This window comes from Rhinopithecus bieti, unplaced genomic scaffold (assembly GCF_001698545.2).
Source record: "Rhinopithecus bieti isolate Rb0 unplaced genomic scaffold, ASM169854v2 scaffold_66136, whole genome shotgun sequence".
Lineage (NCBI taxonomy): Eukaryota > Metazoa > Chordata > Mammalia > Primates > Cercopithecidae > Rhinopithecus > Rhinopithecus bieti.
Window position 1 is genome coordinate 80,390 of NW_016825124.1, and position 24,954 is coordinate 105,343.

General features: G+C 53.9%; 1 protein-coding gene across 7 annotated transcripts in view; it reads right to left on the reverse strand.

Annotated features, from left to right (window-relative positions):
• NINL (ninein like) overlaps window positions 1-24,954 on the reverse strand; it is a 133,998-nt gene that overhangs the window by 19,297 nt on the left and 89,747 nt on the right. For all 7 annotated transcript variants that reach the window (XM_017862788.1, XM_017862782.1, XM_017862784.1 and 4 more), the window contains 9 exons: window positions 23,848-23,984; window positions 22,308-22,448; window positions 16,875-17,049; window positions 15,413-15,523; window positions 14,794-14,874; window positions 8,395-8,527; window positions 6,598-6,704; window positions 5,365-5,648; window positions 2,504-3,547 (listed from right to left, as the gene is read on the reverse strand). In XM_017862788.1, the coding sequence (XP_017718277.1) occupies window positions 2,504-3,547; window positions 5,365-5,648; window positions 6,598-6,704; window positions 8,395-8,527; window positions 14,794-14,874; window positions 15,413-15,523; window positions 16,875-17,049; window positions 22,308-22,448; window positions 23,848-23,984 (2,213 nt within the window). The remainder of the gene's footprint in view (window positions 1-2,503; window positions 3,548-5,364; window positions 5,649-6,597; window positions 6,705-8,394; window positions 8,528-14,793; window positions 14,875-15,412; window positions 15,524-16,874; window positions 17,050-22,307; window positions 22,449-23,847; window positions 23,985-24,954) is intronic.

A 24,954-nucleotide genomic window follows, 5' to 3' on the forward strand; every position in this document is an offset into this window, starting at 1 on the left:
AAAGTCAGATACCTACTGTGGATGGCACAATACTGGCCTCTAACGGAGACTATGTGACATTACACAGCAGGGGGAATTAAGGCTGCTCATTCTCTGACTGTAGATTACCCTGATTCTCCAGAGGAACCCAAGGTAATCACGAGGGTCCTTAGAGGTAGAAAGCGGAGGCAGAAGAGTCAGTGTTGGAGTGAGGTGATGTGAGGAGGACTCGGCCACCCAGGGCTGGCTTCCAGGATGGAAGGACGCCTCAAGCCAAGGCCGCTGGAGAAGGCGAGGCAGGCAGCTCCCCTTGGGGCCTCTGGATGGCCCCGCAGCCCTGCCAGCATCTCACTCCAAGGCCAAGGAGACCCTTTCCTCTTCCAACCTCCAAAACTATAACATTGCACTTTTGTGCCTTGTTAAGCCACCAAGTCCATGGAAGGAAGAGCAGACGGATCAAGGGCCATTCACATTCACGTAGCATCAGCAACCAGGTCTCTGACACGGAGAGAAGACATTCAAAGGGCAGAAAGGCGGCCCTTTAATGGCTAATCTAGATTTGTGTCCCTAAAAATACTGTCTTACAAAAATGAAGGAAAATTTAAGACACTTTTCAGATAAGCAAAAACAGGAAATTTACTACAAACAGAGTTTCACTAAAGGAATTTCTTTTGCCGGGCGCGGTGGCTCAAGCCTGTAATCCCAGCACTTTGGGAGGCCGAGACGGGCAGATCACGAGGTCAGGAGATCGAGACCATCCTGGCTAACACGGTGAAACCCCGTCTCTACTAAAAAATACAAAAAACTAGCTGGGCGAGGTGGCGGGCGCCTGTAGTCCCAGCTACCCGGAAGGCTGAGGCAGGAGAATGGCATAAACCCGGGAGGTGGAGTTTGCGGGGGAGTGGAATCGGGCCATGCCCCCCCAGCCTGGGCAACAGAGCCAGACTCCGTCTCAAAAAAAAAAAAAGGAATTTTTTTTTCTGAGATGGAATCTCGCTCTGTCACCCAGGCTGGAGTGCAGTGGTGTGATCTTGGCTTACTGAAACCTCTGCCTCTTGGGTTCAAGCAATTCTCCTGCCTCAGCCTCCTCAGTAGCTGGGACTACAAGTGTGTGCCACCATGCCCAGCTAATTTTTGTATTTTTTTTTGGAGACAGAGTTTCGCTCTTGTTGCCCAGGCTGGAGTGCAGTGGCACGATCTCAGCTCACTGCAACCTCTGCCTCCCAGGTTCAAGTGATTCTCCAGCCTCAACCTCCCAAGTAGCTGGGATTACAGGCGCATGCCACCACACTAATTTTTGTATTTTTAGTAGAGACGGGGTTTCACCACATTGGCCAGGCTGGTCTTGAACTTCTGACCTCAGGTGATCCACCCACCTCGGCCTCCCAAAGTGCTGGGATTACAGGCGTGAACCACCACGCCCCAGCTGTTAGGAGGTTTTAAATTCCTGATTCCTGGTGGTGCACGCCTATAATCCCAGCTACTCAGGAGGCTGAGGCAGAAGAATCGCTTGAACCTGGGAGGCAGAGGTTGCAGTGAGCTGACATAGCGCCACTGCACTCCAGCCTGGGCCACAGAGCGAGACTCTGTCTAAAAAAAACAAAAAACAAAAAAACCTCATAACAAAGCCCAGGAGCTGATGTCTTCACTGGTGAATTCTACCACTTAAAGAAGAACTTCTACCACCTCTTCTCAAACTCTTCCAAGAACTGAAGAGAAGGGAACACTTCCAAACTCATTCTATGAGGCATTACTTGATACCAAAGCCAGGCAAGGGCACTACAGACCAAAAAAGAAAACTGCAGACCAATCCGTTATGATGTAAAAATTGATGCTAAAATCCTCAACAAAATACTAGCAAAAAGTTATTGTTTAATGGGTATACAGCTTCTGCTGGGAACAACAATGAAAAAGCTTTGGAAGCAAGGGCTGTGCGCAGTGGCTCACCCCTGAAATCCCAGCACTTTGGGAGGCCAAAGGTGGGCTGATCACCTTTGAGGCCAGCCTGGCTAAAATGGCAAAACCCCCTCTCTACTACAAGTACAAAAATAGGCCAGGCTTGGTGGCAGTCGCCTGTAATCCCAGCTACTTGGGAGGCTGAAGCACAAGAGTATCTTGAACCGAGGAAGCGGAGGTTGCATGAGCCGAGATTGCGCCACTGCACTCCAGCACCAGCAACAATGCAAGACTCCGTTGTTTAAAAAAAAAAAAAAAAAAAAAAAAAAAAAAAAGCGGCAGGAACTTTCTAACACCAAAGGCGGGACACCAGGGCAGTCAGAGCTGCCCCAAAAGGCCGTCCTGCCCTCTCTCTGCCCAATGGTAGAGCACCAGATGACCGTGGGATTCCGGAACGGGGCTGGGCTCACAACTCCTACCCAGGCTGAAGGGCTACACAGCCCCCATCAGGGGCTGCGAGCTTGTCGGCAGAAAGCGCCATGCAGAACCATTAGCAACAGGGGTCAGTGGGTTAGTTCTGCTTTTTTAGTTTTAAGTTCTTAGTTTTAAGAACGAGTAGAAGCCAAACCTGTCATTGTCTCTCAAATCTACATGTTTCTCCAGAGCCCGGACGTCTTCCAGATGTAGAAGTTTGGTTTCCATGTCATCCTTCTCTCTCTCCAGCGCTATTTTGGTCTCTTCCTCTTCCGGGGCGGCAAGCTGCTCCTGCCCGGAACCCCGCGGGTCCGCAAGCTGGAGGTGGGATGGCAAGGACCCTCTCCTGGCGACCTCCACGCTGTGCTCCTGGCACGCAGACTCCAGGGCGCCCTCGGCCCGGGCCTGCTCCTCCGAGGCCTGTCCCTGGGTGCCCCTGCTCCAGCTTCGCCCTCGCTCTTCCTGAATGGCCTGTGGCCTCTCAGCCTGTCCCCTGCACGAAGCGGCCGGGCTCAGGGGTGACTCCCACATCCGTGGCTGGGTTTGCAAGGCGTCCCCCTCTGTTCCCAGCAGAGGCAGCTCCCGGGATCCAGGCTGCTCCAGCCCCGCGGGCACACCGAAAAGCTCTGGCTCCTCTGGGACAGTCCCCCAATCCACCCCACAGGGCTGTACGTGTGACCACCTCTCTGAAGGCCCGTGGGATGCCGGGACAGGGGCGGGGTCCGGGCTCTTCGTGGCTTCTGTGTCCTGGGCTTGCCTACAGCGAGACCCGGCTCCTGCCGCCTCCTTGGACTCTCCGCCATCGCCTGGGGCCAGCCAGGCCAGTGGCCGCTCCCCATAGCATGGGCTCAGTGGCAGGAGGCCACGTGCCCCCTCCTGGCCACTTCCTGCCACCAGCCCTTCTTTTGGCAGGGCCCCCAGCATCTCTGCTTCCTGGGAGAGCCCGTCCACTCGCTTCCCACCGGCAAGCTCCAACTCCTCCTCCTCGAGGGCCAACGATGCGCACATCTGGGCGCCCTTCTCTCTCGCACACGGCTGCAGCTTCAGTGCACTCTCCAAGTTCAGCTGCTCCGACCTCCGGCTCCCGTGTGGCAGGGGTCCCTGCAGCGGCTCCTCCAGCTCCAACGTCAGGTCTCTGCGAGCGGGCAGGGCTCTCAGCCCCAACAGCTCTCTGCTCAGCTCTGCCTCGGCCTCTCTCCTGCAGAAATAGAACCCTCATACACCACCGCCCTGCCTCCCCCAGCCCCTCTCTCGGGTTTGAAAAGTCTGCCCAGCTGTTTCAATGGCTGCGACCTCCTCTCTCTGTGGCTGGCTTTCTTTATCCCTCCTCGCCTCCCTCAGCCCCAGCTTCAGCCTGTACCCTGGGCCCTACTTAAGAGTCCACAAGAGGATCTGCCCCACGGGGCGAGGTTCTGCACACGGAAGCCCAAGCGCCAACCCTTTCCATGTGGAGTGTTCATATGGAAGATGGCCGCCACCAAGCAGGACCCGGTTGCAGACCCTCGGCCATGCAAGTCGCGTTCTAAGCCCTCACAGGCTCCCAACTGGACAGGGCAAACATAGGACGTGGCCCACACTGCAGTGGGTTCTACAGGATTGCGCTGGAGACCCAGAGCCAGAACTGTCCCCTAAATCCCCAAAGCTGCTGGGCCTTGGGACCTCTGGCGGCCTGCAGGAGAGTCCAGTGGAAGTGAAGTGAGGGCCGGCAAGACTACAGCACCAGGAGGGGTATGTGGTCCATGCCTGGCCAGGGCAGGGGAGCAAGGAAGTAGTCAGAGGGGGCTCCACCTCCAAGCGTTGGCAGATCGGGAGTCCTGCAGAGTGGGGACAGCAGTTCCCCAGGAACAGGCTGTCAGAGACAGCTAGGGGTGGGGGCCAGGTGCATAAGGGCCTGGGTGCTGAGAGGAGGGGGGCTGCTGGTGCCTGATCCTCTGTCCCCAGTGGGGTCTGCAGGGACTCTGACCCAGTCTCTTACCACACGCTCTTGGCTTTAAGGGGAAATAGCTGAAAGCCTGGGGAGGCACAGGATGGAAAGATGACCTTTTTTTTTTTTTTTTTTTTGAGACAAGAGTCTCACTTTGTGGCCCAGGCTAGAGTGTAATGGCGAAATCTCAGCTCACTGCAACCTCTGCCTCCCAAATTCAAGTGATTCTCCTGCTTCAGCCTCCCGAGTAGCTGAGATTACAGGCGCCTGCTACCATGCTCAGCTAATTTTTTGTGTTTTTAGTAGAGACAGGGTTTCACCATGTTGGCCAGGGTGGTCTCGAACTCCTGAGCTCAAGCGATTTACCCGCTTTGGCCTCCCAAAGTGCTAGGATTACAGGTGTGAGCCCCTGTGTCTGGCCGGAAAGATGACTTTCTATCTGTCAGGCTGGGGGTGGCCTGGTCAGTGTGGTGGGAGGGCCCATCCTCTTCTAAGCCGGGGCCAATGCTCTCCACAGGACAGTGGGTGCCAGCTGAGCAGCAGCCTGTCTGCGATGACCAGGCACTTCCTCTCCTACCTCACATGCCCCCAACAAGAATAGACACGGTCACTTCACATGTAGCCCACACCAGAACACACAAAACACCAGTGCAGGCTTTCTGTAAGCCTTCTGTCTCGCTTGCACACCTGAGCCTTTTTGGGAATCTCACTAACCCAGCTGGCCATCTTTCCCATTGTTGAGGGCTTCAGGCCTTTCCCCACACACTACCCTGCCTGGCCCTGGAGAAGTGGGCGGCTCTGAGCAAGGGAGGCGATGCTCCTGCCAGGCACGGCTGAGGCAGAGGGTACAGAGCACCGGGCTGTTTCTACACAGTGAACGGCTTCACGGACCATGCTCCAATGTATATTTTAAATTTAGAGCCAAAATCCTCGTGCCAGGACCTGTTCTTTTGGCACTCACCCATCTGTCCAGAGGAAAACCACCCAGTCAGGAGGCACAGCAATTCTGAGTTGTTTCCTAAATCTAATTTCAAATTTTGGTTCTTGGCAAGAAACCCCAGACTTGAAATCTCGAAAGAAGCCAGCCGGACCTGATCTGCCGCAGGTAGCTCTGATGCTGCAGGGCCAGGCCACACAGTGCCTGGGTGCAGCAGGGCGCCAGGCCCATCCACTCAGGCTCGGGGCCGTGGGCTGTGTCCTGCAGCTGCTCCTGCAGGCCCCAGATGACCTCCTGAGACTTCTCGTGGCGCTCCTCCAGGTCAGCCTTCTGACCCTCCAGCACGCTGACCTCACGCCTGCGAGCCTGCTCCATGTCCTTCCTCTCCTTCTCAAAGTTCCTTTTCAGTGCCGCAATTTCCCTTTCGTAGTAATTTACCTAAAACGAGAAACATGAGCCCCGTGGACCAGGAGGCCCTAAAAATGATCTGGCTGCTGACACAACACAGAAACACGAAGCCGCCTGGGACAATGTGCAAAGACCGGCATCCTGGCCCACTGAGGTGCCAGGGTATGCTGAAGGGGACAGTGACATGAATGCTGGTGGTGCTCCCCAGGGCCTAGTGAGGTGCGAGTCACCTATTCCCCCTGAGGCAGGGCGGCAGGCAGGGACAGGAAGCTCGGGGCTCACTAGAGCATCTGGCCGAGCACTGCAAGGGACGCAGAGGGTAGAACGTTTACAGGACCTCGGGGTGACTCTGAACAGTGTGAAGACCCTCAGTGGAAGGAATACCATCCAACCATGGTGGGCAGGGCTCATCGGAGCTTCCAGTTAATCCTTCAGGGATCCCCCAGGGCATGGCCGCAGGCAGCTCCACCTAGCTGCTACTCAGAAGGAGGAACTGGACACATGACAAGTCATGGACACTGTCCCTCAAAAGCCACCACAGTCTAGGAACAGAATAGGGCTAAGTTCATCCTGACAGCTTCATCCAGGATGGCCCTGGCCTCAAAGCCACTAAGCTACCTCGGGCGCAAATGCCAGGACACTCAGGCTTGGAGCACAGTCAGTAACTGATTCCCACCCACAGACTGGCAAGGAGGGCTGGCCACGGCGCTGCCTCAAGTGTCCCCTTGTGACACTCCAGAGCATCACACCATTCCCTTCCCGTCAGTCATCCTATGTCCTGTGTCCTTCCAAAGAGGCTTCGGGCAGCATGTCAGTTTTACTTGCATTTCCCTACAAACATACCTCCCGACAGGGGCTCACAATGAGACAAAGGATTCCAGGGCAGACACACGTGGAAATGTCAGTGTGGCCAAGTAAAGCTGCCCGACACACAGCAGCTGCTCCCAAGGGCCCCACAGCCCCACAGCCCCACGCTCACCTTGGTCTCCAGCTGGGTCCTGAGGTCTTGGTAATGCTCCTTCACCTGCTCCATCATCAGCTCCACTTCTATACTCACTGGAACAGAATTACCCAGGAATGAAATGCCTGCAAACAAGAGGACACTTCTGTTTGTCACACTGAGGATGCCACGGGGGCCCCTTCCAAACCTTCCAATCTGATATTTGGGCAGCATACATGAGGGGCAGGCGGTGCTGGCCATGAGGATGACACTGCGTCCTGAAAGTCAGCACTCCTCAGTACGCAGCATTCCGTTATTTACCACAACACTCAGAGATGAGAATAGGTAGCTCCCCACATCATTCACAGGAGCCCCTTCAGTCTCTAAAATATGCTGTGCTGTGGTACATTTACTGCACCCTAAATCCTGTTTGCTGAAGATGTCAGGGTCACACAGGAAATGGCAGGATGGAGTGGGCTATGGCACAGCAGATCCCCGGTGGTGCAGAGCTTTACATGATGTGCAGATGACCAGAGCACTGGGCACAGAGATTATCTATTTAGATAACCTTTTCTTAGTGGCCCTATGTTGTTATTTCATCGCACAAATGATGCCAGGTTCTGAGAGGCAAGTCTGGCACACTAACCCCTGCTGGAATTAGCGCTCTGAGGCTGATGGGCAGGGAGGTGTGACGGCCAGCGGCGTCCAGGTGGGACATCAATGGGGCTACAGACCCACAGTCACCACCCTGGGTGCAGGCAATCCTGGATATGTGTGTTTCCAGGATGGGTGGCCGGCGGGGTCTTGCTCCTCCCTGCAGCTTCCTGAGAGTCTGCCAGCTGTCGGGGCTGCGCCTTGGGAGCCTGACTCCAATCCAGGAGCCAGCAAGGGAGGGGGTGCCTTAGGGGTCCCAGGAGGTCGGTCTCACATGCACAAAAGCCCCCACTAGGCTCCCCTAGGAGGTTCCCATATTGCCCATTTCTTTTATTTTATTGAGTAAACAGTCTCTGGGCAAAAGGAGAACTCTGAAGTTCTCCCAGGGTTACAGATGGCAGCAAAATCTTCTCTGAGGGGCTGAGGTTGCCATGACGGGGGAGCGAGGGAAGCAGCTGGGACTGCTGGGTCCCCATGGGCTCCTGTCATAGCAGTGGACACGGAGCCACGTGCACTGAATGCTGCTATTGGGTGGGCAGAGGCCACCCCATCCTCCAAAAGGAGCACTGCAGACCTCAAGGGCGGCTGCAGCACCTGGACCCCCATTCTCTCTGCAGAGGAGCCAGAAACACTTCGATGTGGGTTCTGGGGCCTCTGGGTCCGTGAAGTTTGTCCTAGTCCAATTGGCTGGGAGCACAGGGGCACTCGGTCAGGTGGGGCCGCTCCCCTTGGTGCCTGGTGCCTCCCTGCCTCGCTGAGACTTGGGGGGTGGCGCCAACTACCACATCACACAGAAGCAGCAAGGGCAAGCCCGACAGCCTCCATCTGAATAGGCCTGAGTACTGGGAGGCCCCAGCACATTCACCGGGATTTAGCTCTTCAGTCTCAGCAAATACCGTGTCACTGAAACAGCTCTCAGATGTGGGAAGAGCCTGGGCCAGACCTGGGCCTGCCCAACCTCGGCCTCCCTTCTTCCTCCCTCTCCAGGTGACCTTCCATGTTGCAAGGTCACCCTGTGGCATCACTGTGATCCTCCTTGGAAAGACCCTGCAGAGCAGACCGCCTGCCTTCAGGTCACAGCAACATCATCATCTTCATCATCTCCACTCTCCTTTCCTGGCTCTGGGCCTCGGTGTCAACAGCAGGCCTTGGGTCAGCCCCCTTCCAGGGACAGGCTCCTACCTGCTGGGCCGAGTCCAGAGAGCTGCCGTCTGCACCCACCCGGGCTCCATGAGGGGCTGTGCTGGTTCTTGGGCAGCCGCGCCCATAGGCCTTCCAGCTCAGCTTGCAGCTCATCATTGCGGTCCTGCAGGTCCTGCAGGGACAGAGCCAGACACCTCCTCTAGCAGCTGCAGCTATTCAGCCCAGCGAGATGGCTGAGCTGGCCTCCAGGAGGGTCCCCTGCAGGTGAGGTGCACTGTGAGGTGACAGCCTGTTGTTTCCCAGCTTCCAGCAGGAAACCATCTGGATTTTAAGTCGCTAACGACATGGTGAGATAAGCCAAAACAAAGGGTCCTTTCTTGACTTTCTCTGCCCTACATCACTTTTAAAAACTTTTATTTTTACTTTATTTATTTAGAGACAGAATCTTGCTCTGTTCCTCAGGCTGGAGTGCACTGGTGCAATCTCAGCTCACTTCAGCCTCCTCCTACCAGGTTCAAGTGATTCTCCTGCCTCAGCCTCCCAAGTAGCTGGGATTATAGGTGTGCGCCACTACGCCTGGTTAATTAATTAATTTATTTTTGTATTTTTAGTAGAGACAGGGTTTCACCATGTTGGTCAGGTTGGTCTCAAACTCCTGGCCTCAAGCGATATGCCCGCCTCAGCCTCCCAAAGTGCTGGGATTACAGGCGTAAGCCACCATGCCTGGCCCTTACATCACTTTCTATCACTGGATATATGGGAGGTACCCAAAGAAAAAAGCAAGGCGGCTACTGGGGAGAAATGTAGAAAATGCAGAGTACGGCTGGGCATGGTGGCTCACGTCTGTAATCCCAGCACTTTGGGAGGCTGAGGTCGGCAGATCATGAGGTCAAGAGACCATCCTGGCCAACATGGCGAAACCCCGTTGTCTACTAAAAATACAAAAATTAGCCGGGCATGGTAGCAGGTGCCTGTAGTCCCAGCTACTCGGGAGGCTGAGGCAGGAGAATCGCTTTAACCCGAGAGGCATAGGTTGCAGTGAGCCGAGATCATGCCACTGCACTCCAGCCTGGTGACAGAGCGAGACTCTGTCTCAAAAAAAAGAGAAAAGAAAATGCAGAGTACTGTCACCACCAGAAGCTACAGTCTTTGTTGGAACCGCAGTGGTGCTGCAGTGTGCATGTTGCATGTCAGGCAGTGCCCTGAGTAAGAGTAGGATTCCTTCCTCAGTGGCTGCTGAATTTGCAAAGGGTTCTGCAGCTTTAACCACCAAATAAACCATTTGCTTCAGATCATATGCTGCAAAGCAGAGAAGAACATGTCAAAAAGAAGGGATGATGTCGGTAAGCAGACACTGGAGCAAGTGGAGGCTGCATAGGCGACGGGAAGGCTAGGACACCGTGGCAGCGTGATGCTAAATCCAGGGAAAATTCTGATGAAGGCAGGATATTTGCATAGTCTTAAAGTGTCTCTCCGCTGACTGTGTATTATTAATAGTTGCAGGGGAGAAAAAGTGGTGATTACAGAGCAGAGAAACCAGGTGACACCTCGGTTGAGAGATCAGACGCAACACCAGCGAGCGGGGCACATCACCACCCATGTGCTGTGCCAGTCAAGGACACACAGCCTCAGGGCTATGAACAGGAAACATCAGAAACACACAAAACGAGAACGTTGCTATGAAAAAGCGAGGAGGACAACATTCTTCAAAAATATCAATGTCATAAAGACAAAGAAAGGAAATGAGTCAGAGTAAAGGACATTAAAGAAACCACCTGGCCCTGGGTGGATGCACTAAGGGAAGCGGAACTCGGCCAGCAGGTAATATGTTGCTTCGATGGCAGTTCATGAAGCTAGCAAGCATGCCTCAGTCATGGAGAAAATACTCAGTCAGGTGTTGGAAAATTTACTCTCCAGGAAATAAAAGCCCTCGCTTGTGGCTTTTACAAATTTCTGTGGTTTAAAGCCTGCATCAATTTGAAGCCTACCAAAGGCTTAATAAGCAACTTGCAAATCCTTGAACTCTGCATGATCACCTGTAGCAGCAGGAAGCTGCACAGCACTGCCAGCAGAACAGGAGGAAGCGTTTCTTTTTTTTTTTTTTTTTGAGACGGAGTCCCGCTCTGTTGCCCAGGCTGGAGTGCAGTGGCGCGATCTTGGCTCACTGCAAGCTCCGCCTCCCGGGTTCACGCCATTCTCCTGCCTCAGCCTCCTGAGTGGCTGGGACTACAGGTGCCCACCACCACGCCCACCTAGTTTTTGTATTTTCAGTAGAGATGGAGTTTCACCGTGTTAGCCAGGCTGACCTCGATCTCCTGAGCTCGTGATCCGCCCGCCTCGGCCTCCCAAAGTGCTGGGATTACAAACGTGAGCCACTGCGCCCGGCAGAGGAAGCGTTTCTTAGGAAGTGCACACAAGCACTGGGCCATGAAGGGTCAGGATGTGCGTATCTGACCCTCGGATGCTAAATCATGATGTTTAGTATCTTTATGGGTACTTATACACCTTTTTCTTATTAGGTAATGTATTCATATTCGGAGAGAGTTTTCATATATTCTGGATCCAAGTCTTTTATCAGATAAATACATAATTCACAAACATTTACTCCCATTTGTGTTTTTGATCAATGGGTCTTAATTTTTATTAAATCAAACATTATTATTGTAAAAATCTATTATGAACTAGGCTTTAGAAGGTATAGTAAATAAAACTTGGATATCGTGACGATCACAGCGTTTTCTCCTTTTCTCAGTGGATTCTCCAGTGTTTTGTCCAGGGCCAGGTGCTGCCTTCAGTTGTCCTGTTCCTTTAACGTCCTTGACTCTGAAACATTCCCACAGCCTTTCTTTGTCTTTTATGACATTGATAATTTTGAAGAACACTGTTCTTCCTGCCCATTTTTCATAGAAATGGTCTCACGTTGGGGTTTGCTGATGTTTCCTTTGGATTACTTGAGGCTGTGGTTCAGAAATAACGATGTCTACACGTTCACACCCACACCAACAAGCCAGTGAGCGGGTATGTGAAGGCAGAGCCAACGGGGTGAAGTGTGAACAGGTGCATGTGGGTAAAAGGTACACAGACAGGTGTTCTGTGTACTAGTTTTGTTTGTAACTATGAAAGTTTGAAATTGTTTTCATATAAAAAGTTTTTAAATGTTCTAAATGTTAGTTTGAAACAGACAAAAAATATCCAAAAAAAGGAAAGGGGAAATATCTGAATAAACAGGTTAGCATTTAAATATAAAATATCTCTGCTGTTTCAAAAAATAAAATTGAAAGAACCCCAGATGAAAAGAATAGCATGTCTTTAAGTAACAGAATCATGTTAAAGAAAGAAGGGTTTTAAATTTGAAAAATCCAGGGCACTAAAGGAACCTATTAATGGCAGGTTATCTCTAGGTTCTGAGTCTGCTCCAGCAGCTACAAGAGGAGGAAGCCGGCAGCCCACATGCAGCTGCAGTCCTAGCAGTGCACTGTCTGGACCCCAGTGGCCGCACGGCAGGCCCCACCCACCCCACACACACCAGTCGAGGCACAAGGAAGGTGACGCCGCTCACCACACACAGGATTCTCAAAAGGAGAATGAGACGTGCAGGAAATGATGGCAGGGTGCCCAGACGGAGGCAAACCACAGACAGGAAGGGGGAAGCACAGCCACTGAGAACGCAAACTCGGGCTCACCTCGATCCTCTGGGGTTGCAAAGCAACGTGCGGCAGGACAAAGTCAGGGTCACTTTACATGGGAGGGAGATCATTCACAGTGAATCGAGAACAGACCCTTAAAATCGAACAACAATGCTTTCTCTGGTTCTCTGGCTATAGGGCAGCTCATGACTTACCAGCTTCACAGACAGATATTTTCTCCATAATACCTGCTCAAATTTCAAATTTCACATCGATTGCTCACTTAACAATGACCATCACAGTATCCCCAGAAACAATCACAGATTTTCAGCATGGGGTGATGTGGACTTAAGATTCACACATGGACCGGCCGGGCGCGGTGGCTCAAGCCTGTAATCCCAGCACTTTGGGAGGCCGAGATGGGCAGATCACGAGGTTAGGAGATCGAGACCATACTGGCTAACACGGTGAAACCCCGTCTCTACTAAAAAAAAAAATACAAAAAACCAGCCAGGCGAGGTGGCGGGCGCCTGTAGTCCCAGCTACTCGGGAGGCTGAGGCAGGAGAATGGCGTAAACCCGGGAGGCAGAGCTTGCAGTGAGCTGAGATCCGGCCACTGCACTCCAGCCTGGGCCACAGAGCGAGACTCTGCCTCAAAAAAAAAAAAAAAAGATTCACACATGGAAAGAATGAGCTGTAACTAAAACCAGTTGTGCTGTGGCATCACCACCCAAGGTAACTAGCGATTATCCACCGGGTAAAATTAAGTCAGTTTCAGATCATCACCTGTTCATATAGTTATAAACTATGGTTGCCCAACTTGAAAATTTTTATTAAAATTATTACTAAAGCTAACTTGCAGGAGAAATGAATGAGTGAACAGTAAGCAGGCTCTACTGATACCTTCAGATTTTTTTCTCATTTTTGCTGGGTGGGGGGAGCAGATTATACAGGGTCTTAAATGTCTGTTATTTGTGGATGCATGTGACTTATCTCTGTTCACCTGGCAATGCCGCCTGGAGAGAATTCCATGCCTAAAATCTTCCACTTCCATGTTATTTTCAAGCCTATACAGGGTTCTGTTAGAACAACAGTCATAACATACCCAGCCATTCCTGATGCTGAGCGCTTGGCTGGGTTCAGTGCCTACTGTTATAACTCGTTTGGACCTAACCCTCTGTATGCCAGGATGTAAGAGGGGCAGGTGGGTCAAGGACTGGGGTTTTGACGGTGAAAAAAATGTTTCTGTGTAAGTTCTGCATAAATTAACTTTTGGTAAGTTAAAACCTAACAAGGAGCTGCCTGTGAAAGAACCATGTGGTGAATGACTAGAGATAAAGTAACTTTTCTGTATTGTTAATAATCAACCCAACTCAACTCGTTTGTTTTCTTCTACACAGAATTTTCTTCAAGAAGATGGGTCCTGTGGGGTGAGACCCACGGGGCGCTGGCTGGGCCAGCCATCGGCTCATCTGCGAGGCGGCCTTCAAGGCACTGGAACCAGGCTTTCCTCACAGAAACATTCTTGCAGATCTAGGGAAACACCTGAGCTTTAAAACATTCCACAGTCTCTGCATGCTCAGGTGAGCAGGGAGGGGAAGAAATGGAGGCTTTGGAATGCCCCAGAACCTGGCAGCTTGCATTCAAAATGTGCCAAGGAGGGTGGTGGTCCAACTGCAGGCTCTGAACCTGAACAATCAGTCACTCTATGTCCGACAGAACCAGAAACACAGGCTGTGAGGGTGGACGTCCAGGCCTCCCAGCAGCCCACACATGGCCCAGCGGGGCAGATGAACGTGTGGCACGTTGAGGTGTGAAGTGACTTCTTTGCACTCATTCTCTTTTTTTTTGTGGGAGAAGGAGTCTCGCTCTGTTGCCCAGGCTGGAGTGCAGTGGCGCAATCTTGGCTCACGGCAATCTCCGCCTCTTGGGTTCAAGTGATTCTCCTGCCTCAGCCTCCTGAGTAGCTGGGACTACAGGCGTATACCACCACGCCCAGCTAAGTTTTGTATTTTTAGTAGAGATGGGGTTTCACCATCTTGGCCAGGCTGGTCTTGAACTCCTGACCTTGTGAGCCACCGCTTCCGGCCTCCTTGCGCTCATTCTCTTTCGGGGTACATGGCAATTCCAGATGCTCTGCGTCATGTGATATCACGAGGGACTGACGCAGCAGCAGGTTTGAGCATCCCGTCCTCCGCTGGGCCGGCCAGTGAGGAGGCTGGCAAGAATGCAACACCACAGCACATGCCTGGCTAGTTTGTCTTTCTTTTGGAAAACAGCTATGTTCCCCAAAATAGGCTGTTTATGCTAACCTATTATTACATTATTATTCTTAAATAAATTAATAAATTTAAAAAATTTCCACTTTAATTTTTACCATGGTAAATATTAAATTTAATCCACATAACCTACATCAACAAAAGCTCTTTGAGGTCCTTGAGAACGTTAAGGGTGTACGCGGGTCCTCCTGGGTTTAAGATTCATTCACTGCGTCCACTGTGCCCTGCACTCCTGTGTCTCCAACTAACAAACGGACACGCGTGGCAGGTTTGGCCCAGGAAAGCTAAACATGAACAACAGAAGATGACAATGCTCTGCATGGTGCCTGGACACACAGAGGTGGCCTTCAGGATAGGTGGCAACGAGAGCCAGGGACCCCTAAGTCTAGGAGTGTGGCAAGGCCATGGTCAAGAACGGCCGCAAGCAGAGGCTCTCCCTGGAGCAGACACTTCTGCGTTCCTGTGAACCACCTGCGTGTGGAGACCCAGAGCCTGGACATGAGACTACAAGGCAGGCAGAGCGGGGCACGTACCCGGCACTTGAGCTCGTATTCCTTCAGGACTGCTGCGAACCGCTCCTCCTGGGCCAGGAGCTCGGCACTCTGTGGCTCCAGCTGAAAGTCAGACACACAGGAAGTCACGGGTGGGCCTCGGATAGACGGGGGACCTGCTTCTCCAGCCCCTGGGCTCCAAGAACCTGCCCAGCTTCCGCCAACACCAGGCGCTACATCTCCAGGTACAGCTGCCATGCCCCCTCCTGCTCTCTACTCCCCCGTCTAGAAGGTCACAAGGCAGAAGGATTTTCCAGATTTATCTAAGGTGGCCACACTCATCCCTGGAGCCCAGACCCTGGCCCTGGGCAGCCCCTCTCCCCGTCCTCCTCCCGAGGTGACAGCCAGGGAGGGCCCTGCTCTCCCTCCACGACCCCCACCACTGAAGCTGTCGCTAGCGAGCAGTTGTGCTGCGCAGGCAGACAGCCCCCCACATCGTCACGCAGAGGAAGCAGAGGGAAGGCCTCACGCTTTCTCTTCATTCAAAATTTTAGAATACCGAATTCCGTTACCTGCCGCATCTCTCCCCGCCGCCCCCGCCACCCCCACTCTGCCCAGCAGGCCCTTTCCTCTGGAGGTGACTGTCAGCAAAGGGACGCGCCTTGTCCTTCAGCACAAACTCTAGGTCCTTCTGCAGCTTTAGGGCCAGCCTCTCCGAATCTGAAAGCTTTTCTGCCACTTCCACAATCTCCTTCTGCAGGCGACTGTTTTCCTAGGAGACACAGGCCAGTGGCTCATCAGGCTCCTGCAGGACGGAGGGGATGTGTGCAGGAGGTAGGTGAGAGGCTTGCTCCCCACAGCACTGGGCATCAGGAAAGAACCCCCACCCGCCGCTCACGAGGCACCTGGTGCTGTGCAGGCGGCTGTGCCGGGGATGGCCCCCAGCCTCCCAGGACAGACCCCAGAGCCCACCCAGACTGTGGCTACCCCATCGTCTTCACTTCTCTTGTCCCCTCCCTTACTCTGTGCTCAGAAAGGCCATGAGTCATACAAGAAAGGGTGGGGAGCTGGGTGCAGTGGCTGACGCCTGTAATCCCAGCACTTTGGGAGACGGAGGCGGGCAGATCACAAGGTCAGGAAATCAAGACCATCCTGGCTAACATGGTGAAACCCTGACTCTACTAAAAATACAAAAAATATGCCAGGCGTGGTGGCGGGAGCCTGTAGTCCCCGCTACTCAGGAGGCTGAGGCAGGAGAATGGTGTGAACCTGGGAGGCGGAGCTTGCAGTGAGTGGAGACTGCCACTGCACTCCAGCCTGGGCGACAGAGCGAGACTCCATCCCAAAAAAAAAAAGAAAAAAAAAAAAAGGGTGGGGAATACAAAAGCATTGCAAAAGTATTACAGAAAAGGCATGCTTCCAGAGCCATACCTAAACCATCGATCTGATATTGCACCAGGACAGCTCAGATGGCCGTCGCTGGGGAAGGAGGCAGCGTCTGCAGACGGTGGGGGACTGCGGTGAGAAGGGTGGACAGCAAGGCTGTTTGGGGGCTCAGGCTGCTCAGTCCCTCCTTCTGGGAGGTGGGGCAGGTGTGGGGAGTTAGGAGAGGAGGACACAGGTGGGAGCAGAGCAGGAACCAGCACAGGAAGAGCCAGCACCTCTGTCCCACTGCAATGCCTCACTGTAGTCAATGTCAGGTGACAGGTGTGAGACACTCACCAAAGCCCATCAAACCCCATCAGCTCCAGGCCACAAACCCAGCCTCAGGCAGGCTGGGCTTTAGGTTCTGGTCGCTTTGCTGCCCCCACAGGTGTTCCTGGTTTCTGGGGTTGAAGCACTGCTGGCTGTGGATGCTGGTCCTCCCTGACCTCAGGTCCACCTGGCCCAGGGCAGAGAGTGGGAGTGGCGGGGAAGGAGGGGCAACGTCCTGCTGGCAAGCCAGGACCCCTTCTGCTCTGCAGCGCGTGGGACACCTCAGGCCCTGCTCCCTCAGGCCCTGCCCTGAAACATAAGCTTGAGGGCACTGGCAGGTGTGATCTGGATCCTCAGCCAGGATGACATGGGTGTGGGGAACGCTCAGGCTCCCCCCAGCTTCTTGGATGAGCTGGGGATGCCCCTACCTTCAGGGCCAGGGTCAGCTTCTCACGGAGGCCAGCCTCCTCAGCCTGCAGGCGCCCCATGTCCCACTCTAGCGCGGCCCTCTGCTTGTGGGCCTGCTCCCAGAACAGCTCTCGCTCTGCCTCCACCTCAGACCGCAGGAGGCTCAGCCTTTCCCGGTACCCCTGCTCCAGATGCCTGTAACATGTCACACATCACATGTCAGACATGTCATTTCAGGGCCACCCAGGCCCACGTCACCACCTTCCTAGCCTCCTCCCTCTCAGAAACGCCCCTGTCCTCAGCACATGCAGGGCCATCCTGCCATGCTGGGAGGCAAATCTGAGGGTTGGTGCTCCTCCCTCAGGGGCTGGTGGAGGTGACCCCAGACAAGGGGATCTGGTGGGTCACATGGCAAATGCCACCAGCTGCCCCCTCACAGCGAGGAGCACAGCTCCCTGGGCTGAGTCCCAAGGTGGCCCCTCCACCCGATGTACATGGCAGGCAACAGCCCTTTAAAGACTTTTGATACCAAATGCACATGAAAATCACCTCCCTCCCAAAGAGGCAGGCAGCATGAAACCCATGGACAGTGAATTCCCAAAGCAATCCGAGGAAGAGGTGGGGGGCATTTTTTTCTCAGATGCTACATTCATCTTTTGCAATAACCACTTCCATTAGCAGGAAAAACAGTGTTCAACGCTCAGTCTCATCTCTGAAACAGCAGCTTCACAGGAATTCTCAGACCACGTCTACCCAGACTGAAGACCAGTGAGGCCCCGATTCTGCAGAAGCCTGGTGACGCCCATAACCAAGTCCAAGACACCTGGGCCCCAGAGCCCGGGCTTTTAATCTTGGCTCAGAACTTTAAAGAAACAACACTCTAAAGGGAAGAGTATGAAGGAAGTACAATAATCTGAGTAATATAATACTCCACAAATCTTTTGGGGTAGTGTTAAAGCTATATATTTCCTATCAGCCTACTCTTTTTTTTTTTTTTTTTTGGATACGGAGTCTCGCTCTGTGGCCCAGGGTGGAGTGCAGTGGCCGGACCTTGGCTCACTGCAAGCTCCGCCTCCCGGGTTCACGCCGTTCTCCTCCCAAGTAGCTGGGACTACAGGTGCCCGCCACCTCGCCCGGCTAGTTTTTTGTATTTTTTAGTAGAGACAGGGTTTCACCGTGTTAGCCAGGATGGTCTCGATCTTCTGACCTCATGATCCGCCCGTCTCGGCCTCCCAAAGTGCTGAGATTACAGGTGTGAGCCACCGCGCCCAGCCCCATCAGCCTACTCTTTAAAAACTTTTGAAATATATAAAAATAGGGAAATGGTCAAATAAATTACAGCAGATCCACACAAAGACCCATGTGAGATGCTCTGTGGCCATCAGAAAAGCATATACAACATGATACCAATTTTTTTTTTTTTTTGAGACAGAGTCTCGCTCTGCTGCCCAGGCTGGAGTGCAGTGGCACAATCGCCACTCACTGCAAGTTCCACCACCCAGGTTTACGCCATTCTCCTGCCTCAGCCTCCCAAGTAGCTGGGACTACAGGCGCCAGCTACCACGCCCAGCTAATTTTTTGTATTTTCTAGTAGAGACGGGGTTTCACCATGTTAGCCAGGATGGTCTCGATCTCCTGACCTCATGATCTGCCCGCCTCGGCCCCCCAAAGTGCTGGGATTACAGGCGTGAGCCACTGCACCCTGCCACAACATGGTATCATTTTTTAAGAATTATGTGCATAGAAAAAAAGGTGAAAGACATATAGAAAATGTAAACAGTGATACCCCCTGGAAAGTGAGATTTCTGGGTTTATCTTTCCTTTAATTGTATTTTCTAAAATGTGTACAATAAACATATATCACTCATTACGTTTATAATAAGGAAAACCTAATGCAATAATAAAAGCTACTTACAGAAACCTACTTATAACTCCCACTGCTCATGGGATAAAACCCAAGCTCTCAGGGCCACGTGGGTTCTGAGGCTGCAGCTCAGCACCTCTAATGCATCCCTTCACCAGGTTCAAGGACAGAGGTGCTGCCTTCGTGTTTCCAATCCTCTAACCCTGGGAAAGACAATTCACACAAGTCTTTCCAAATGGTTGGGAGAGAATCAAGCTATACATGTGTGGACAGAAGCAAATCAGTTCTCAGTTACTCAAACTGAGTATGAAAGTCAACTTACTTCCAGCTTTGAACACAAGTGTCTCACAAGGAGCACCCTTGTCTAGGAGCTCTGCTAACCGCCAGGCTGGGATGAGGCTGTGCTCGGGAGAGAGAGGTTGTTGGAGGTCAGAGCCCAGCCCCTTAGGTCCTGAGAGGCAGCACCAAGATACCTGTGGCACCAACAGGGATAGCTGGATCCTGACACTCAGGATGAAAGGGAGAGACAGACGAACTGAGCTTACAATAGAGCCATCAGGAGAAAGGAGGGGGCGTCCAGGGAGAGAAAATGAGTTCCTGGAGCTCCCCGTGGGTCTCCCTGACATACTTTCAGCTCCTAAATGTTAGCAACTGTCTCCTCTGTGGAGATCCAAACTGGCCTCATGTGCGCCCTGGAAGGCAGGGAGCTATGAGAACGTCTTAAGCAACAAAGCCAAGGTCACCTCCCCTAGGGGTCGGGGGGCATCTTTTGGTCCCTCCTCTAGGAATTCCTCAGCCAGGTGGGAACGATGACGCTGCAAGGCTGGCCCAGAATAGCTCAGCTGACGGAGACCACAGAGACTCTTCCTGCCCACAGGAGCAGGGATATACAGCTTCCTAATGAAATGCCTTCCATGCTCAGAGCAGGGAACTCGGGCCTTGAGGCCTGGCCCAGCTCTTCCACGTGGAGGGCAAGGGCCCCAACCACTGCCTGTACCTGTCCCTGTACCTGGTTTTTGGCCTCACCAGACACCTCCTCATGTTTGGTAAAAGGAGACTTAACTTTTAGCTTCCCTGAAAATGACCACTGTCCGATAGGGGCTTCTCACCACCACCACAGCCACAGGAGCCAGTGGCACCAAGAACGTACACTCCAGGGGGCCCGCAGGCCACAGCACCTCCCACTGGACCCCACGCACACAGCACCCCCACTGCACCCCACAGGCCCCACGCACACTCATAGCACCCACATGGCACCACACAGGCTCCACATACACTCACAGCACCCCCAGTGCACCCCATGGGCCCCACACACATGCACTGCACCGCCAGTGCACCCCATGGGCCCCACGCACTCGCACTACACCACCGCTGCACCCCACATACCTGAGGCCCCATGCATGCTCACAGCACCCTCATTGGACCCCACATGCCCTTGCACTCCACAGGCCCCACGAACTCACACTAACTCCTCACACCATGTAGAGGCGCATGTAGATCTGGATCTGCTGTGTACGGCCATCCCCAGCCAGCACTGGAAGGAAAGAGGACTTGGGAGGTGCAGGCAAACAGAGGTGGGGTGAGGCCCCACCCTGTCCCAGCCGCCCCCTATGGACTGAACCACATGGAGGTGGCGGCTGCAGGAGGTGCAGCAGGGACGCCCTTCTGCCCAGAACAGATCCGTGGAAACCCTGAGGATATGGGTTATGGAGATGGGGGGTCCACTGGTCTTACAGCTGGCCCCGGACTGTGCCTGGCTCTGGGAGGCCTGAAGGAGAGTGGCTGGGCTCTGCCCTCAAGCTTCTCCCACCTGAGATTCTTGCTCCCCAGAAAGCTGACCAGTGGCCTTCGGCTGTCCCAGAAACAGTGTAAGGCTAGGAGAAGGGAGACCTGGGCATCAGCTTCACACACCCACGCTCACTGCTGCAGGACTGGGCCAGTTTCTGAGTTACTCTAGGACTCAGTTTGTTTGGCTGAACAATGGGAATAAATGGCCTATTTGGTCCCAGTGGCCGTTAAGTGAGACAACAACCCCTGGTGCACACAGGAGACACACCACAGCCATCTTACCAACCAAAATCACTTCCCCAGAGGCCATGGGCCCATCAGTAGCCCCTCAACCCCTGGACCCCCAGCTGCACAACAAAGATGCTCAGGGTTTCTTTGGTGAAGGAGAAGTAGCTTCAGGCTTCAGCCCACAGTGCAGCTGGCACAATTCCAACATGCGATGTGGCCAGCGGCCGGGCTCCCATCTGCAGGCTCACCCTGGGGACCCTGCAGCACCCTAGGCAAACTGCCCGCATCCCTGGAGGGTGCCACACCACATGGCTCCACCGTGCATAGCTCTTCTCTGTGAGCCACGCTCAGCTGAGCCACCGCCACCAGGGCCATGGCAGTGAGTGCTGTGTCTGTGTTGTGCAATGCACAGGGTGGGCCGGCCTGCAGACCAAGAACCCAAGGGCGTGGGGACAACACGGCCAGGACTGTGGCCTCGGGCAGACCTCCCGAGCCAGCAGAGGACCCACTGACAAGGGAGAATGGCAGGGAGGCCAGCCATGTCTTGCTGACCCTGCCCAAGAGCTGTGACTCAGAGCCAGGAAAGCCTGTCCTGAGCTACCCCTGGAGGACCCCCTAGGCATGCGCAAACTTCAGGTGAACAGCAGCTGAGCCCTGGCAGACATGTGCCCCACCAATAATATAGAGAAGCCCCTCTCCCTGCCTGAGCCTGGGGCACCCTCTTGGGTGGGATTTCCTCAGATGTTCTGTTCATGAAGCAGTGCGGTGGTTGTACCCTTAAACAAATCAGAAATCTAAGGCCAGGCGTGGTGGCTCACACCTGTAATCCCAGCACTTTGGGAGGCCGATGGGGGTGGATCAAGTCAGGAGTTGGTCAGCCTAGCCAACATGGTGAAACCCCATCTCTACTAAAAATATAAAAATTAGCCGGGTGTGGTGGCGGGCGCCTGTAATCCCAGCTCCTTGGGAGGCTGAGGCAGAACTGCTTGAACCTGGGAGATGGAGGTTGCAGTGAGCCAAGATCGCGCCACTGCACTCCAGCCTGGGCTACAGAGGGAGATTCCATCTCAGAAACAAAAACAAAACTAAAATCAGAAATCCTTTTCTCTGGTCTATCCAGCCACTGTTCCACACAACTGTCCCCACGCCGGGGTCACTACAGCTGTGATACCTGGAGTTGGGTTCCTTCTCTGGGCTCCTTCTACCTACTGGGCCAAAAGGAAGCCGTTGCCAACCCTTGCAACACAGCCACCTGCCTCTTGCATCACAGGCATGCAGCTAGGGGCAGAAAGGCTTGGCTTGTGTGAGAAAGAGACCAGCAAAGCAAGGGCAGGAGGCAGGACCTCCTCAGCCCACGGGGACGCAGCCAGGGCCAGGCACTGCACCAATCCCCGGAAGAGCAGGGCTCTACTTTCTCAAGGTTTTGTCCCCTGGATTCCCCCTGGCTCATGTGAAATAGGGGGGTCTCCCCTCAGCCACACTCGCAGCTCTGGCCCCTGGCAGCCCTGTGTCCACTACCTGCCCTCAAAGGGGCTGGGGAGGCCCGGGTAAGAATCCTGGGCCCAGAACCCACTTGATTTTCTTCTCGGTGAGCTGCTCCAGGGCAGAGTGGCAGTCATCCATCTCTTTCACAAACTCCAGGTTCCTCTTCTCGGCCCTCTCCAGGTCCTGTCTTGCCTTGTCACGCTCCCTCACCAGCTGCTCCACCTGCCCTCTGCCACAGGAAGGAGACAGGGTCAGATGGGATCCCACTGCTGGCCTGACCCACCGTGCCAGGTGGCTCTGAGCCCCGTATCCGCATCAGTGATAGAAACCAGCACACCAACTGTACAGCGGGCGCTGCTCCACCAGCCCTCTCCTGAGGCAGTTTCTACAACTGCTATGCCCATTTTCCAGACGTGTACACAGAGAGAGGGGCCACATGACTTGGCAAGGAAAGTTTCTTGGTGGTTTCTAACCCAGGAAGACTGAGTCTGGAGTTCCACAGCATGCCACATTGCTTAGGTAGCCCCAGGGTGTATGGGAGTTGGTCTGTGAGCCCTCTCATCGGCAGCTGGGTGTGGATCACAAGTACCTAATTCAGTAACGGGCACAATGCAGGGAGGAGGCTGGCCACCTGTTAGCCCTGCATGGGCATCCCAGCACCCTAGTGAGCACACAGTGAATAACCAGAGCACAACGCAGTGGGTGGGTGTGGTCTCAGCTCTGTGGCCACCCTGACCCGGCTGAGGCACTGGGTAAATCACTGGTGGCACCTGCTATTCCAGTGACTGTTTCCCCACGGAAGGAGCTTTTTCTCCCTTCCTGTCCCAAGGCCAAGGGAGGCACCTGGTCAAGCCTTTCTCTGGTTCTATCTGTAGAGCTGCCTGAGGCCAGAGGCTCCGCTGTCAGCACGTGGACAAATTCAGTCTTTAGGATGGAGATTGTGGTTTCTGTTAATCTTTTCTGCAGCTTCAGAACATTGACAAAAACACAACAATCTTTTTGCAAATCTGCTTAGCAGACGGATGGCCTGAATGGTCAGCCACAGCAAACAGACACAATTAAAAGGGAATGGGTTCTCAGCCCCTCATGGGGTACTTTGTGACCACGTTTGAAAAGCACCTTTTCTTCCTCCTGTTGACAGCCCAGTCTGGGAGCCCCCTGGCGCTAGAGGCAGCGGCAGGACTCCACCTGGCGCTGGTGAGTGCCTGCACCAGCAGGATGAGGCGGGACCTCAGGTCTGTCCTTTAGAAACCTCAATAAAAAGGGCTCAGTGGGGGCCCCCAACATACAGATCCCAAGCACCTCAACAAGTGGGAGGAAAGCCAGCAAGCCTTAAATTGTGTGGACTCAGACAGCCCAGGTCCTCAGGCCCCACCCAGCCCAGACACATGAATGAGCAGCTGCTATTCACCTGTCTATGCTCTGTGGCTAGATTCTACTCTATCCCTCTGTGAGCACCGGCTTCAGGGACCAGAGAGCACGGGACAGACGGTGTGCAGAGCCCTGCCCCAGGACTGACCATTTGGTGTGGACAAGAGCCAACTGGTATCCTGTGTGTCCCAGATCCCCCACCAGGCCCACCTGGCCAGCCACTCTGCCACGTTCCCCAGTCCCCTGTGGCCTCTTACTGCTGGTAGCTCAGCTCCTGGTGGTAGCAGGCCAGGGCTGCCTGCTGGACGGCACTGTCCACTGTCATGAGCTCGTTGTCAAGGGCCCAGGTCAGCTCCAGAAGGTTCACCTTCTCGTCCACACTGAAGTCCAGGCTCTGGAAGCAGCAAGCCTGGTAAGCAGGAGAGGCTGAGGGACTTCCCCAAGCAGACATCTCTCTACTCCCTCCCTGGTCCAGGGCCTAGCCCAGCATGACTGTCCCAGGCAGCACCTGCCCCTCCTGTCTGCCAAGGTCTCTGCGTCTTGAGGGGTGCTCCTCCTTCATCTCTCACAACTCTGGTGGGCTGTCAATGGCCTGGTCCTCCTGCCTCTGCCTCAGGGGTGCATAGGCCCAGGCTAGACAGAATCCCTCTTCCTGGACAAAGTGTCAGACACAGGCAGGGGCAAGTCCCCTGCAGGCCCTCATGGGGACTGCTGTGGAGGCCAGGGCACAAGGCCCTTTTCCCTCTGAAATAATCTGTTTTAAGGATGTGAGCCTTGGGATTCCCTGCGATGAGGCCTGACCTGCAGCTCATGCCACCAGGAAGAGTGTAGAGAGATGGAGAGGGTCCCCACAGCAGCCCTCAGGCTTAGAGCCAAAAAGCTTTCCAGAGCGGAGTGTTCTTCCCCTCAGAAGTGTGAAGAATACACCTCACAAACTTCAAAGCACAGAACAGCTGGCATTCTACTGAAACAACAAAAAATAGAGCCACACACACCCTAAGCCCCTCAGCTCAAGGGAGCGGCAGCTAATGTTCTGTCACGTTTGCTTTTTCTGCCTCTGCTTTTTCCGCCTCTATGGAGTAGGGGCTGACTTTCCATGCTGCCCACTTCCCAGCAGCTCCTGAGGAGCAATGGCATCTTGGGAGAGGCTGGGGAGCCGCCTGGAAAGCTGTCCCTACACAAGCACATGCTCCCCACTACGTCACTGGATGGCGTAGAGGGACAGAGCCGCCACAGCAGCCTGAGGTCAGAAATGATACTGAGTTGCAAGGCAGAATTTGGCAGTAATCTATTATGAAGTGAGGGAGAAGCCACTGTCTTTGCAGAGCAGCACCAGCAGCTCTAGTACAAATAGGAAAGAGAAT